The sequence below is a fragment of the Pecten maximus genome, chromosome 2, assembly GCF_902652985.1.
Source record: "Pecten maximus chromosome 2, xPecMax1.1, whole genome shotgun sequence".
Classification (NCBI taxonomy): Eukaryota; Metazoa; Mollusca; class Bivalvia; order Pectinida; family Pectinidae; genus Pecten; species Pecten maximus.
Window position 1 is genome coordinate 23,515,089 of NC_047016.1, and position 15,757 is coordinate 23,530,845.

The 15,757-nt window shown below is 36.3% G+C and overlaps 1 protein-coding gene across 9 annotated transcripts in view; it reads left to right on the forward strand.

Moving 5' to 3' along the window:
- LOC117321558 (protein vav-like) overlaps window positions 1-15,757 on the forward strand; it is a 67,417-nt gene that overhangs the window by 37,891 nt on the left and 13,769 nt on the right. For 5 of the 9 annotated variants that reach the window (XR_004531381.1, XM_033876011.1, XM_033876007.1 and 2 more), the window contains 7 exons: window positions 607-638; window positions 1,091-1,141; window positions 2,507-2,521; window positions 8,466-8,492; window positions 9,369-9,392; window positions 12,766-12,890; window positions 14,135-14,191. Coding sequence is in view for 8 of the 9 variants with exons in the window: in XM_033876011.1 (XP_033731902.1) it covers window positions 607-638; window positions 1,091-1,141; window positions 2,507-2,521; window positions 8,466-8,492; window positions 9,369-9,392; window positions 12,766-12,890; window positions 14,135-14,191 (331 nt within the window). In the remaining variant the exon portion in view is untranslated. Of the gene's footprint in view, window positions 1-606; window positions 639-1,090; window positions 1,142-2,506; window positions 2,522-8,465; window positions 8,493-9,368; window positions 9,393-12,765; window positions 12,891-14,134; window positions 14,192-14,413; window positions 14,464-15,757 lie in introns of all 9 variants that reach the window. The other 4 variants (XM_033876015.1, XM_033876013.1, XM_033876009.1 and 1 more) reach the window with 4 other exon arrangements.

Sequence of the window (15,757 nt, forward strand, 5' to 3'; positions counted from 1 at the left end):
TTATATCTCAGGAGGGTGTATTTATAGCCAGTGTTATATCTCAGGAGGGTTTATTTATGACCAGTGTTATATCTCAGGAGGGTGTATTCATGACCAGTGTTATACCTCAGGAGGGTGTATTCATGGCCAGTATTATAGCTCAGGAGGGTGTATTTAATTTATAGCCAGTATTATAGCTCAGGAGGGTGTATTTATAGCCAGTATTATAGCTCAGGAGGGTGTATTTATAGCCAGTATTATAGCTCAGGAGGGTGTATTTATGGCCAGTGTTATATCTCAGGAGGGTGTATTTATAGCCAGTGTTATAGCTCAGGAGGATGTATTTATGACCAGTGTTATAGCTCAGGAGGATGTATTTATAGCCAGTATTATAGCTCTGGAGGGTATATTTATCACATTGTCAGATTCTAATGTAAGGGAGGTAACTCTTGTTCATTGAAAAGCAGATGTTGGATTTAGGCTTTGACAATGGTTTAACTTTTAATAAACTAAAACCATTTGAGTTTTGTCCTATTTATCTGCCATTTTAAGGAATATGACAAATAACATTATATTATTATTTAAGGGGGTAGAAATCATAACTGAGGATGATGTTTGTTATTTCAGAGGTGTGTTTTTCCAGGGGTATTTGTGCCAAGGTAAGTTCCCTTTGTCTCATTATCTACACTAGGAATTGTTCAGGGCCTAATTACATATTTGTTACTGGGGGCAGATAAGAAGAAAATGACAGATAGCTTTAGTTCACTTTGTCCCTGAATTAGGTTTTGAAATTTAAAGTTCATGAATGTAATATAAAGCGATTTACATGTATTAATTCTTGAACATGTTATATTGTTTGCATAAAAGCAAATCATTTAGAAATGCCCCACGATCTGTAGGAATTCTAATTATGCTAACCGACATCTTGACATTTGACTTGTCTGTAAAATAAAACAGCTGTAGACATTGGACTCGTCTGAAAAATGTAGCTTGACATTTGACTTGTCAGGAAAAAACATGGATAAAAACGTTAACCAACACATGTGCATTTAATTTCCTACTAGTTTGTAGTAAAAAAAGGGAACATAAAAATTTCAACATTGACTTACAGAAAAGAAGCATGGTGTTCACAAAGAGTGTATAGGAAAGGAAAGAGAAAGGGGTAAGTCTTGACAGTATAGGTCTTACCTAATCATAGATCTGTACCTAATCATATATAAACCTATAGACTGTTGTTATGTAACCATAGTGTGTTGTCATAATACTACATGGTTGTGTGTACTTTATAATTATATTCTTGTTATTTTTATACTGAGTACCATTACATGTACCATTGTTACATGTTTGTTATTGTAAACATATTAAGCTTTTAGTTTTACTTGGACTTATATTATGTTGTGGGAGAAAAGCTCTTGTTTTAGGTTTAGATTACATTCAGGAATCTGAGCGTTTTCATTGAGATGATATATATAATCAGAATCAGACAATGTTTAGATACACAGATTTAATGTACACAGATTTAATGTTACAAGAAGTTATGTAATCTGAGAGAGATGTTTATATAGATATATCTACTAGTACAGTCGGAGAGATGTTTGTATCTAATGGTAGAGTGATTAATGTAATCTGAGTCAGAGAGAGGTTTATTCAGACAGATTAATTGGTAAAGTGAGTTATGTAATCTGAGTCAAAGAGATGTTTATATAGCCAGATCGACTGGTACATTGAGTTATATAATGAGTCAGAGAGATGTTTATATTGACAGATCAACTGGTACATTGAGTTATTTAATGAGTCAGAGAGATGTTTATATAGACAGATTAATTGGTAAAGTGAGTTATGTAATCTGAGTCAGAGAGATGTTTATATAGACAGATTAATTGGTAAAGTGAGTTATGTAATCTGAGTCAGAGAGATGTTTATATAGACAGATTAATTGGTAAAGTTAGTTATGTAATCTGAGTCAGAGAGATGTTTATATAGACATATTAATTGGTAAAGTTAGTTATGTAATCTGAGTCAGAGAGATGTTTATATTATATAGACATATTAATTAGTACAGTGAGTTATGTAATCTGAATCAGAGAGATGTTTATATAGACAGATCAACTGGTACAGTTAGTTATGTAATCTGAGTCAGAGAGATGTTTATATAGACAGATTAATTAGTACAGTGAGTTATGTAATCTGAGTCAGAGAGATGTTTATATAGACATATTAATTGGTACAGTTAGTTATGTAATCTGAGTCAGAGAGATGTTTATATTGACAGATTAATTGGTTAAGTGAGTTATGTAATCTGAGTCAGAGAGATGTTTATATAGACAGATTAATTGGTAAAGTGAGTTATGTAATCTGAGTCAGAGAGATGTTTATATAGACAGATCAACTGGTACATTGAGTTATTTAATCTGAGTCAGAGAGATGTTTATATAGACAGATTAATTGGTAAAATGAGTTATGTAATCTGAATGAGAGAGATGTTTATGTAGATTTAAAGTAACTATAATCAAATTTTCTGCCACAGGAGCCGGGGCTTCAGGTAGATCTTTACTTTATATATATATATCCTGATGTATACTGCTATCTACTGGCAAACAGTTATTATCTAAAAGTGATTTCCTAAATGAAATATTCTCATTTTATGATAATAGATTTCCATCAGAATTATCCTGAGAGGACAAATGGATAACTGAATATAATCAAATAACACCGGACAAACTAGTGGGAGATAAAAGATGGTACCGTCATTGAAAACAAACAGATCAGAATTCAAGAAAACATACTTGTCAAATAAAACTTATCAAATATATTTTATTCAATGTAAATCACAATCTGATTAAAATACAGATCATTATCTATGTTACGAAGATCTAAGTGCATGTGGTCAGTAAGGGGTCATATTCAGTTGATATCATTGCTTTACTATATACAACATGATGTTTTCAGCCAATCAAAACAAGTTTGCAAGTTGTGTTTTGATTGGTTGGTTGAAAGGTCATTTGAACATGACTCTTAAGCTTATTTGCCTCCATCAGATCTTCTGATTGTAGTGTCTAATGATGATCTGTATTTTAATCAGCCAGAGGAAATCACTGATTAAATATTAACTGTTGTGGTGTCTCTACAAACATGCTTGATGGGGTTGCTGTGGGTGACTGCCAATTTTTTAGACTCCTTAGAGGGTAGATGTATGCTGCTGTTGGTGAAAACTAGTTGTCTTATTACATATTATGATAGATGGGTGACTGCCAATTCTATAGAGACTTTAGCGGGTAGATGGATGCTGCTGTTTGTGAAAAGCAATTGTCTTTTTATTATGCTATGATAGATAACGACTTTATGTGACTGGCAATTTGCTACATACAAATATGAATATCTACTGCAAATGTTGATGGATTAACATGAAACTTGACATAAAAACTTGGATAATTTAAAGTCTGAAGGTTAATTTTGGAAAGTGCATGTAACTTTGGCATATATTGCTCGATCCAGTACCCTTGTTAATTGTTTATTCGTGTGTTTGAGAACTTTCCCTAAAATAACCAATTGCTTTAGACATTTGGCATATGCTTTGATTTCTTGCTATCTTTGTGTGCTTTTGTATTGCATTATATCAGCATAATAAATTATTGACATTGTTCTTTCAAACACATGTTGCTTCTACTATAAATTTTGATAAATGATATAGGAGTACTGTATTGTTCCACAAATAAGCTCCTGCCCTCAAATCAACCCCTTTCTTCATTTCTGCAGAACCATCAATTTTGAAATACAAATGTAGTAGCTAAAAATGGCTCGCAGCCTAGCCCTCCCAAAACTTTTAAATCAGTACAAAACATTTTCCATGGGGAAGGAGGCTTATTTGAGGATTAATACATTATTCTTAAAAAGATTTCCCTTAAGCTTGTGATTTGTTCATTCATTTATTTCATATATAGACTGTCATAGGGTATTAGATGACAAATTATCTTTGCATGACTTCTTTAGAGGACCTTGTCAGTACAATCTCTGTATACTGCTATTGAGTAAAGTTTCCTGTAACTGAGTTTGACAAGTACAATCTGTGATATAACCTGTCTAGAATGTGATCTGCTGCTTTCTTTTGTATTATGGCATAATGCCACTTGATTTCAAGCTACGGATAAAATTCATCTGAGGTAGTCGATTATGATAATGGTATCTCATCCAGTACATACCTACTGGTTTGTGTTAGGTAGATTACCATGGTTACGGTTACTCCTCATCCTGTAAATAGCTACTGGTTTGTGTTAGGTAGATTACCATGGTAATGGTTACATCTCATCCTGTACATACCTACTGGTTTGTGTTAGGTAGATTACCATGGTAACGGTTACTCCTCATCCTGTACATACCTACTGGTTTGTGTTAGGTAGATTACCATGGTAACGGTTACTCCTCATCCTGTACATACCTACTGGTTTGTGTTAGGTAGATTACCATGGTAACGGTTACTCCTCATCCTGTACATACCTACTGGTTTGTGTTAGGTAGATTACCATGGTAACGGTTACTCCTCATCCTGTACATACCTACTGGTTTGTGTTTGATAGATTACCATGGTAACGGTTACTCCTCATCCTGTACATATAGCTACTGGTTTGTGTTAGGTATATTACCATGGTAACGGTTACTCCTCATCCTGTACATATAGCTACTGGTTTGTGTTAGGTAGATTACCATGGTAACGGTTACTCCTCATCCTGTACATACCTACTGGTTTGTGTTAGGTAGATTACCATGGTAACGGTTACTCCTCATCCTGTACATACCTACTGGTTTGTGTTTGATAGATTACCATGGTAACGGTTACTCCTCATCCTGTACATATAGCTACTGGTTTGTGTTAGGTATATTACCATGGTAACGGTTACTCCTCATCCTGTACATATAGCTACTGGTTTGTGTTAGGTAGATTACCATGGTAACGGTTACTCCTCATCCTGTACATACCTACTGGTTTGTGTTAGGTAGATTACCATGGTAACGGTTACTCCTCATCCTGTACATACCTACTGGTTTGTGTTTGATAGATTACCATGGTAACGGTTACTCCTCATCCTGTACATATAGCTAATGGTTTGTGTTAGGTAGATTACCATGGTAACGGTTACTCCTCATCCTGTACATATACCTATTGGTTTGTGTTAGGTCGATTACCATGGTAACGGTTACTCCTCATCCTGTACATATAGCTACTGGTTTGTGTTAGGTAGATTACCATGGTAACGGTTACTCCTCATCCTGTACATATACCTATTGGTTTGTGTTAGGTCGATTACCATGGTAACGGTTACTCCTCATCCAGTACATACCTACTGGTTTGTGTTAGGTAGATTACCATGGTAACGGTTTCTCCTCATCCTGTACATACCTACTGGTTTGTGTTAGGTAGATTACCATGGTAACGGTTACTCCTCATCCTGTACATAAAGCTGCTGGTTTGTGTTAGGTAGATTACCATGGTAACGGTTACTCCTCATCCTGTACATAGAGACTGGTTTGTGTTAGGTAGATTACCATGGTAACGGTTACTCCTCATCCTGTACATACCTACTGGTTTGTGCTAGGTAGATTACCATGGTAACGGTTACTCCTCATCCTGTACATAGCTACTGGTTTGTGTTAGGTAGATTACCATGGTAACGGTTACTCCTCATCCTGTACATATAGCTGCTGGTTTGTGTTAGGTAGATTACCATGGTAACGGTTACTCCTCATCCTGTACATAGAGACTGGGTTTGTGTTAGGTAGATTACCATGGTAACGGTTACTCCTCATCCTGTACATATAGCTGCTGGTTTGTGCTAGGTAGATTACCATGGTAACAGTTATTCCTCATCCTGTACATACCTACTGGTTTGTGTTTGATAGATTACCATGGTAACGGTTACTCCTCATCCTGTACATATAGCTGCTGGTTTGTGTTAGGTAGATTACCATGGTAACGGTTACTCCTCATCCAGTACATACCTACTGGTTTGTGTTAGGTTGATTACCATGGTAACGGTTACTCCTCATCCTGTACATATAGCTGCTGGTTTGTGTTAGGTAGATTACCATGGTAACGGTTACTCCTCATCCTGTACATAGAGACTGGTTTGTGTTAGGTAGATTACCATGGTAACGGTTACTCCTCATCCTGTACATACCTACTGGTTTGTGTTAGGTAGATTACCATGGTAACAGTTACTCCTCATCCTGTACATACCTACTTGTTTGTGTTTGATAGATTACCATGGTAACGGTTACTCCTCATCCTGTACATATAGCTGCTGGTTTGTGTTAGGTAGATTACCATGGTAACGGTTACTCCTCATCCTGTACATATAGCTGCTGGTTTGTGCTAGGTAGATTACCATGGTAACGGTTACTCCTCATCCTGTACATAGCTACTGGTTTGTGCTAGGTAGATTACCATGGTAACGGTTACTCCTCATCCAGTACATACCTACTGGTTTGTGTTAGGTTGATTACCATGGTAACGGTTACTCCTCATCCTGTACATATAGCTGCTGGTTTGTGTTAGGTAGATTACCATGGTAACGGTTACTCCTCATCCTGTACATAGAGACTGGTTTGTGTTAGGTAGATTACCATGGTAACGGTTACTCCTCATCCTGTACATACCTACTGGTTTGTGTTAGGTAGATTACCATGGTAACAGTTACTCATCATCCTGTACATACCTACTTGTTTGTGTTTGATAGATTACCATGGTAACGGTTACTCCTCATCCTGTACATATAGCTGCTGGTTTGTGTTAGGTAGATTACCATGGTAACGGTTACTCCTCATCCTGTACATATACCTATTGGTTTGTGTTAGGTAGATTACCATGTTAACGGTTACTCCTCATCCTGTACATAGAGACTGGTTTGTGCTAGGTAGATTACCATGGTAACGGTTATTCCTCATCCTGTACATACCTACTGGTTTGTGTTTGATAGATTACCATGGTAACGGTTACTCCTCATCCTGTACATATAGCTACTGGTTTGTGTTAGGTATATTACCATGGTAACGGTTATTCCTCATCCTGTTCATACCTACTGGTTTGTGCTAGGTAGATTACCATGGTAACGGTTACTCCTCATCCTGTACATAGCTACTGGTTTGTGTTAGGTAGATTACCATGGTAACGGTTACTCCTCATCCAGTACATACCTACTGGTTTGTGTTAGGTTGATTACCATGGTAACGGTTACTCCTCATCCTGTACATACCTACTGGTTTGTGTTAGGTAGATTACCATGGTAACGGTTACTCCTCATCCTGTACATATAGCTACTGGTTTGTGTTAGGTAGATTACCATGTTAACGGTTACTCCTCATCCTGTACATACCTACTGGTTTGTGTTAGGTAGATTACCATGGTAACGGTTACTCCTCATCCTGTACATATAGCTACTGGTTTGTGTTAGGTATATTACCATGGTAACGGTTACTCCTCATCCTGTACATATAGTTACTGGTTTGTGTTAGGTAGATTACCATGGTAACGGTTACTCCTCATCCTGTACATAGCTACTGATTTGTGTCAGGTAGATTACCATGGTAACGGTTACTCCTCATCCTGTACATACCTACTGGTTTGTGTTTGGTAGATTACCATGGTAACGGTTACTCCTCATCCAGTACATACCTACTGGTTTGTGTTAGGTAGATTACCATGGTAACGGTTACTCCTCATCCTATACATAGAGACTGGTTTGTGTTTGATAGATTACCATGGTAACGGTTACTCCTCATCCTGTACATACCTACTGGTTTGTGTCAGGTAGATTACCATGGTAACGGTTACTCCTCATCCTGTACATACCTACTGGTTTGTGTTTGATAGATTACCATGGTAACGGTTACTCCTCATCCTGTATATAGCTACTAGTTTATGTTAGGTAGATTACCATGGTAACGGTTACTCCTCATCCTGTACATAGAGACTGGTTTGTGTTTGATAGATTACCATGGTAACGGTTACTCCTCATCCTGTACATAGCTACTAGTTTATGTTAGGTAGATTACGATGGTAACGCTTACTCCTCATCCTGTACATAGAGACTGGTTTGTGTTTGATAGATTACCATGGTAACGGTTACTCCTCATCCTGTACATAGAGACTGGTTTGTGTTTGATAGATTACCATGGTGGTAATGATTACTTTCTCAGCCAGGACATAACTTATGGGTTATGTTAGGTGAATTAGGGTTACTTATCATCTCATCCAGTGATGCTTTTGTGACTTAGTAATTTTAATTATTTTGCAATGAATTGATAGAAAATTGATTAAAAGAGTCTTTTTCAAAATTTTGTTTTTAATTACAGGTATTTAATTTCTTAAGAATGTCGTGGCCATTTGTTGTGATAAACAATCTGCTACCTAATACATTTTCTATAATCAAGTAAAAATTGTTGTTTTACATCATGATAAGCTTATACAATGTCTGTATGTTTTTTTGTTACAGTACCGCCGATTCCTCCTCGAGTTGTTGGTAAGTTATGAATTTCTAACATTTGGTTGACATAGGTTACTTTCCTTAAATGTTGCCTAAAGGGTGTTCCCTGGCTAGTTTTGGCCTTCCTTCGAATTCTCCTGAAAGCTAGTTTTACTGAACTGTGGCTTGGGCCTGTGAATCTGAAGTGACTTACATTTTCTTGCATTCATTACATATTAACAAACATGCCTTGCTTAAGTTCACATTTTGGTCAGCTCTCCCTAGTTTATTCTTGTTTTTATGACTTTAGAGGCATGATTTCTTTATATAAACATTGCGAAAACTTCACTGGGTTGTTGATTTAAACATGGGTGATTGATGGCCACTATCGATAATAATAATGTTATATTAATATAAAACAGCTATTGTATTTTTAAGAAATTTCCCTGGACATATAACTTCTTGCAAGTCTGAATATCAAGGATAATCCTTAAAAAAATGTATGTATTGCTACTATCACTATACAATGTACATGTAAAACGGGGTTTGTTTTTAACAGGTTGGACTGTAGAAGACTAATTACTTCAAATTAAGGTCCCCTGGGGTTTGTCATACTGTCACATAATTAAGGTCCCGTGGGGTTTGTCATGCTGTCACCAGTCCTAGACTTGTGATAGAAGTTACACAGTATAATGTTTCCTTGTGTAACAGAAAAATATCAAATCGGTACATGTTAGCATATTCACATTAAGTGTGTTTCGCGGGTTTGTATTTGCATGTTAACAGTTTTGCACAGTGTTATAAAAAGGATGGATGTATTTTATACTGAATGATTAATACAATTAAAGTGGTCCAACAAGTGAATGTGTGTAAGTGTGTGTGAATTATAACTATTCTATGCTTATATGCAAAGGATCTGTTTGAATTTTACAGAACCAACAGAGTCTCGGAGACTCAGTAAGTTTATTGAGCATGCTAGCTTTACTTGCTGCTGCTGCTACTGCTGTTACCCAAATGTCATCTACATTTTCTCATTTTTTCAGTCCAGAGATCCTACATAGTTTTATATTTGCTTTAAATGAATGCAATACTGTTGCTTTTAGATGACAACCACACTATCCCAGATTACGATAATTATGATTACCTGTTATTGTTATTTTTTTCATTGATCTGTAATCTAGACATCATACAAGCATGATTGATGGTTGTAATATGATGAACCTTAACAAATTATATTTTAACTTGAAACAATTAACCCTATTAGACTCCATCTCCATCTTCTGTTTATTTATCCTATCAGTGTCCTTCCCTGTTCTGTTTGTGTATCCTATCAGTGTCCTTCCCTGTTCTGTTTGTGTATCCTATCAGTGTCCTTCCCTCTTCTGTTTGTGTATCCTACCAGCGTCCCTCCCTCTCCTGTTTGTGTATCCTACCAGTGTCCTTCCCTATCCTGTTTGTGTATCCTACCAGTGTCCTTCCCTGTCCTGTTTGTGTATCCTATCAGTGTCCCTCCATCTCCTGTTTGTGTATTCTACCAGTGTCCCTCCCTCATCTGTTTGTGTATCCTACCAGTGTCCTTCCCTCTCCTGTTTGTGTATCCTATCAGTGTCCTTCCCTGTTCTGTTTGTGTATCCTATCAGTGTCCTTCCCTCATCTGTTTCTGTATCCTATTAGTGTCCTTCCCTCATCTGTTTCTGTATCCTACCAGGGTCCTTCCCTATCCTGTCTCTGTATACTACCTGTGTCCTTCCCTCTCCTGTTTCTGTATCCTTCCAGTGTCCTTCCCTCTTCTGTTTGTGTATCTACCAGTGTCCTTCCCTCTCCTGTTTGTGTATCCTACCAGTGTCCCTCCCTCTCTTCTGTTTCTTTATCCTACCAATATCCTTCCCTCTCCTGTTCTCCTGTTTTTGTCCCACGAGTGTCCTTCCCTCTCCTGTTCTCCTGTTTTTGTCCCACCAGTGTCCTTCCCTCTCCTGTTCTCCTGTTTTTGTCCCGACAGTGTCCTTCCCTCTCTTGTTCTCCTGTTTTTGTCCCACTAGTGTCCTTCCTAAGTTTCCTGTTTTGATATGCTTTCCTCGTTCTCCTGTTTGCCATGCTGTTCTGTATGTTTTTATTGAATATTTTTGTGTTCAGTTGAACTTTCTGTGATGATTGATTCCCCACCACAATGTTGTCTTAACCATATAATGCTATCTTCTTCTGTAAGCCTTGGTCAGTCTTTGTCAAGCGATGCATTTCTTTTTCACAAATTTGACTTAAGAGGTTTTGCAGAGTTTGCCATTCTTTCCTTGATAGATCAGGATGTTGATATTATACCTGAATGTGCTTTTAGGGTCTGACATCATTGCTGTGCTGTCTAATTAGAAAATTTATATTAATTTAAACTTTGATTTATTTTGAAATTACTTAAGATGAATTCTCAACTTCTCGAGTGACCTATTTCAATCGCTGTCTGTCATATATGCATCTTCTGTCATTTGTATGTACACAATTTACATTTTCGACTTTTCCTCAGAGACCCCTGGACCAATTTCATTGTAATTTTGCAGAAAACTTCCAAGGCCTAAAAATTCTCAATTATAGGAAATTTATTTTTTAATTCAAACCTGGCTAGTACTGTTAATATGGGAAGGCAATTTAATAATATACATACATTGGCCCTGAGACTGACAATTATATTAATACCCGGAATCAGGTAAATGTTAAAGGCCCATGGGCCAGCTCTTGTTTTAAAAATATTCTTTTTCTTGCCAGTCCATTTAATATGTTTCTTGATGAAAGTTTTTAAAATAGCATGTATGTGACTTTGGGAAGAAACTAATGTAACATAACATAAACATGCTAAATATTAAATATATGTATTTAGATAGTCAAACTGGCCCTGCTGACAAAAAATATGCATAGACCTTATACAATGTAGTGCAATAAACCTCCTGCTTGTTTGGTGGTAGGAATATATATGTACATGTATTACATGATATATTGCGGTTGTTGGTAAACTGTATGCAGTCATTACAGTTGTTCAGGACATATCTTTCTTCTATATGATTGGCAGGTGCATCTTGGATGACCCATGCACATACAGTCAAAAAATTATCTCAAACTCGAAGACTCTGCTTAACTTGAAGTACAATTTCAGTTTGACTAAAAACTCTATGTAAAATATACTCTGTTACTTTTGAATACCTGAGATGACTTCCAAATAAAGAGGTTCGACTGAACCTAATAAGCTAACTCTGATGACGTTTCTGGATTCACTTGTGGGATACAGACTTAATTACTACCTACATTTGTACCATTTCATATATATCTTACAGAAAGAATGTTTGAGGAAGGGTTTCCTTTGATACTAATTGTACATTATCTGTAAAGAACATTTTCAAGAGTGTGGACCACATGTGAAAAAAGACATATTGCAGTCTTACAATTGAAACTTGTTCTATGGGAAAACTAACATTTTTCTTGTATGTAAATTTGCCTAACATTATTGTTGGTGCCATTTTGTAAGAATGCATGTTATATGGGCTATTCCACACGACTATAGTATATTTACTGCAAATAACCGCTTGGATTTGCTGACCAAATATCATCAATATTATATAGTTAGCTACAAGCGCTTTGAAATAACAATGTATTCCTACTGCCCATTTATCTGCATTTGCATATATCTTTAACGCTGACACTGGTACAATCCATAGTGAAAACTGTTATAGTGGGATTTGTATCACTATATGACTTCAGTTTTCTTCAAGTTGATGGAATCCAACAATGTTCTTTGTGGGTCAAACACAATAAATTTTGTCACGGTGTAGTAGTGTGACAAAAACACAATAAATTTTGTCACGGTGTAGTAGTGAGACAAAAACACAATAAATTTTGTCACGGTGTAGTAGTGTGACAAAAACACAATTAATTTTGTCACGGTGTAGTAGCTAGTGTGACAAAAACACAATAAATTTGTCACAGTGTAGCAGTGTCCGTCAGATTAGCATATCCGATGCATTCAATCACATGGAATTGCCAAATATGGAGTGTGAATATCTTCTAAGAGTTGGGTCATTGCATACTGCCATACTCAGACAAGATATGTCATGCTCCATGCAGAGTTATGTCCCTTCATTCACTGTTCCTATCTCTATTATAGTAACCTTTGTTATGTCGGAGTGGCTATTATGTCTGTATGGTGTGCTGTATCATTGTTATACTGGTACACCTGTACCATTGTTATATTGTTACACCTGTACCATTGTTATATTGTTACACCTGTACCATTGTTATACTGTAACACGTGTACCAATTACAAATTAAATGCAAATTCTTTTGTTTACAGGCAGAGTGAAGGCCCTGTGTGATTATATAGGACAGCCTGCACCTGGGGCGGGGAGAAATGTCCTGTCATTCCGCAAGAATATGCTTATAGATATTATCAACTGTACAGACCCCCAGTGGTGGAAGGTATACCAACAGATATTTCAGTTAATTGAATAAATAAAAAAATAATTGAAGTGATTTGATTGATAAGTAAATTGTTCTTTCTGGAATATCATGTTCTTTTTTTCTCTCTGTTCAAAGCAATATATCTATGACAGCCTTTGAACACTCTTTAAATATAATTATCTTACATGACTGCTAATGTATTGTGGAATAAAGAATTTATGAAAAAAGAGTTTGTAAGTCAGTGACATACCAATTATTTAATGAGTTTAGTAGATTCATTAATGCAATTCTAAGTATATGAAAAATATAAGATGAAATTCTTTATTATTCCTTATTATTATTTATTTCCCTATAAGACTGGTTTAATTTTTCGACTACCTGGTTGACTTCATAACACAAAACTAGTTTTCTACTACCTAAACAGTCATGTGATCACATCATCACATCATTTTCATTAAGACATTACAATTATAGTGTTATTACACATGTGTCAATATTTATCACATAATCAGCGTGTCACCTAGTGAATTCACCTCAATATTTTTGAGATCGCACTATAGAGTTGGCATCAATTCCTTATAAACACAAGGAGACAATCACAAATGTACCACAGTCTCCCAGAACACACACTCACATACACTACACATATACATCCCGCTCACTGAGGAGGCTACCCTTAGATTACCATAGCTTTTGAGAGGACGTTAAACAATACAAAACCCTAACCAAATTAAACCATACCCACACAGAGAAGGCTGTCCATAAATTAATGACCTTAGCTGTTGATAGGACGTCAAACAACATTAAGCCAAACTGTACCCACTCAGGGGAAACCATCCTTAAATGTCTTTAGCTGTTGAAAGGATTTTAAATAACACTTAACTTGGAGTGTTTTTCATTGGCAGTACAAATCAGAACTTCATTGTTACATCATAATATTAATATGGACAATGACATAACATCATCAATTGAAAATTCGTGCAACAAAATAGTTGTCCTCATTTGATTAAGTCCTCCAAATTTTAATTTTTGCCTTCCAATGTAACAGTTATGTTATATGTAATGAAAACTCATTCAAGATCCTATAGTTATGATATAACATGCCAGTTATGTGAAAAACAATAATCTGATAATTTTTATGCATTATACCTATGTTGACTTGACACTTGAAATTAGAACAAATACAGTCTTTGTGTTGTCCTTGACCTCAGCTTCATCAAAATGTTATATCATGGAACTGTATTTGTCTTTACAACACACAGGGCAAGATAGAGATTGTCGAGGGCTGGTTCCCCCAACATTTAGTGAAAGAAGAAAAGGTAAGAATAGGCTTCAATACAGGGACTTCTATTTACTTTATCATACACTGAAATAAGGTCGTATTATACCTATAACTGTAATTAAGTCCCTGTCTGTTTCTACCTGTTAGTCGATCATTGCTGGTTTTTCTATCAGGTTATTTCACTGACTTTGAGGAAGAAGTCTTCTGATTGAAACTTTTCTAACAAGATTAAGACATGTAGTGACCTACATTTTTACAGCTAAATGGGCTAGTTTGGCTGAATCTGGATTTCTATAACCTGTTTCACTGGTAGGTGTTTGGTAGCAGTATGGCATGGTTTGTTTCTGCTGCAGCATCCACAACCGTACGCCTCACTACAATAAAATGTTTCGCCATCAAATTACACGTCGTTGTCAGCATTTAGGCATCCGTTGTTGTTTTCGTGTTTGTGATTGGACAAAAATTGGCAGTGATATTTTCACTCTTAGCAAATATTGTGATTGGCAGCTGGTAGCAGTAAAAAAACTCACCTTAAGGCAAATATACCAACTTGTCATACATCTAAGTCGAAGCATTCATCTCAATATCCAGTACATTGTTGCTATAAATATTGATTAAATACATCTACTTAGTATTGGCAATCTTTCTTCATTTCCACAAAAACAAAGAACATCGGACTAAACAAGACCTTCCACACGATAATGATCACTATATCCACAATTATTTCCGGTAGCTTGTAACAAGCATGGTGTTTTTCTGGACCTCCCTGGATAAAGAGCATGTATATATGTTATTGGGTATTTGATGCATGCATATCATGATGGACTTTATATGATAATGCTATTTCTACTTGAAATCTGCAAACAGACTGGTAAAAATTGTAAGCTAGGGGCTGCGGTGGCCGAGTGGTTAAGGTGTCCCAACACTTTATCACTAGCCCTTCACCTCAGAGTTGCGAGATCGAAACCCATGTGGGGAAGTTGCCTGGTACTGACCGTAAGTCGGTGGTTTTTTCTCCGGGTACTCTGGCTTTCCTCCACCTCCAAATCCAGGCACGTCCTTAAATTACTCTGGCTGTTAATGGGACGTTAAACAAAATAAACCAAATAAAAGCTAAATGTTTCATTGGCTAATACCAGGTACTTATATATTTGAGGGTTTCTCACATTAGTCACAACCTGGGTACATGTTAGCATTGTAATGTTAAAATTATACTTTGAACGAATTTCTGGCTCTGTTTTCATTTGATGATTCTCATTGATACCTGAGTGCTTATGTAAAAATCATAATTTATAATTCATATTGGGAAGTCACATTTTTTTAACATGATTTGTTTGATGGCATTGGAAATAATACAAATTTGGTTAGAATTATCAGTATGGGATAGCAAATTGGTGGTCCTACATTATCATCCAGAGGAAGATGAGTGTGGGGCCTAAAAGGGTGAAATTGACTGAAATATTTCAAAATTTATGTAACTATTAAGGCCCATGGGCCACTTGTTAACACAATCAGGGTGGATTTGGGAGCAAGGAATATCTTAATTATATACCATAGTCAGCCATCCTGGCCATCCTGCCAATCCTGGCATCAGTTCTAATTT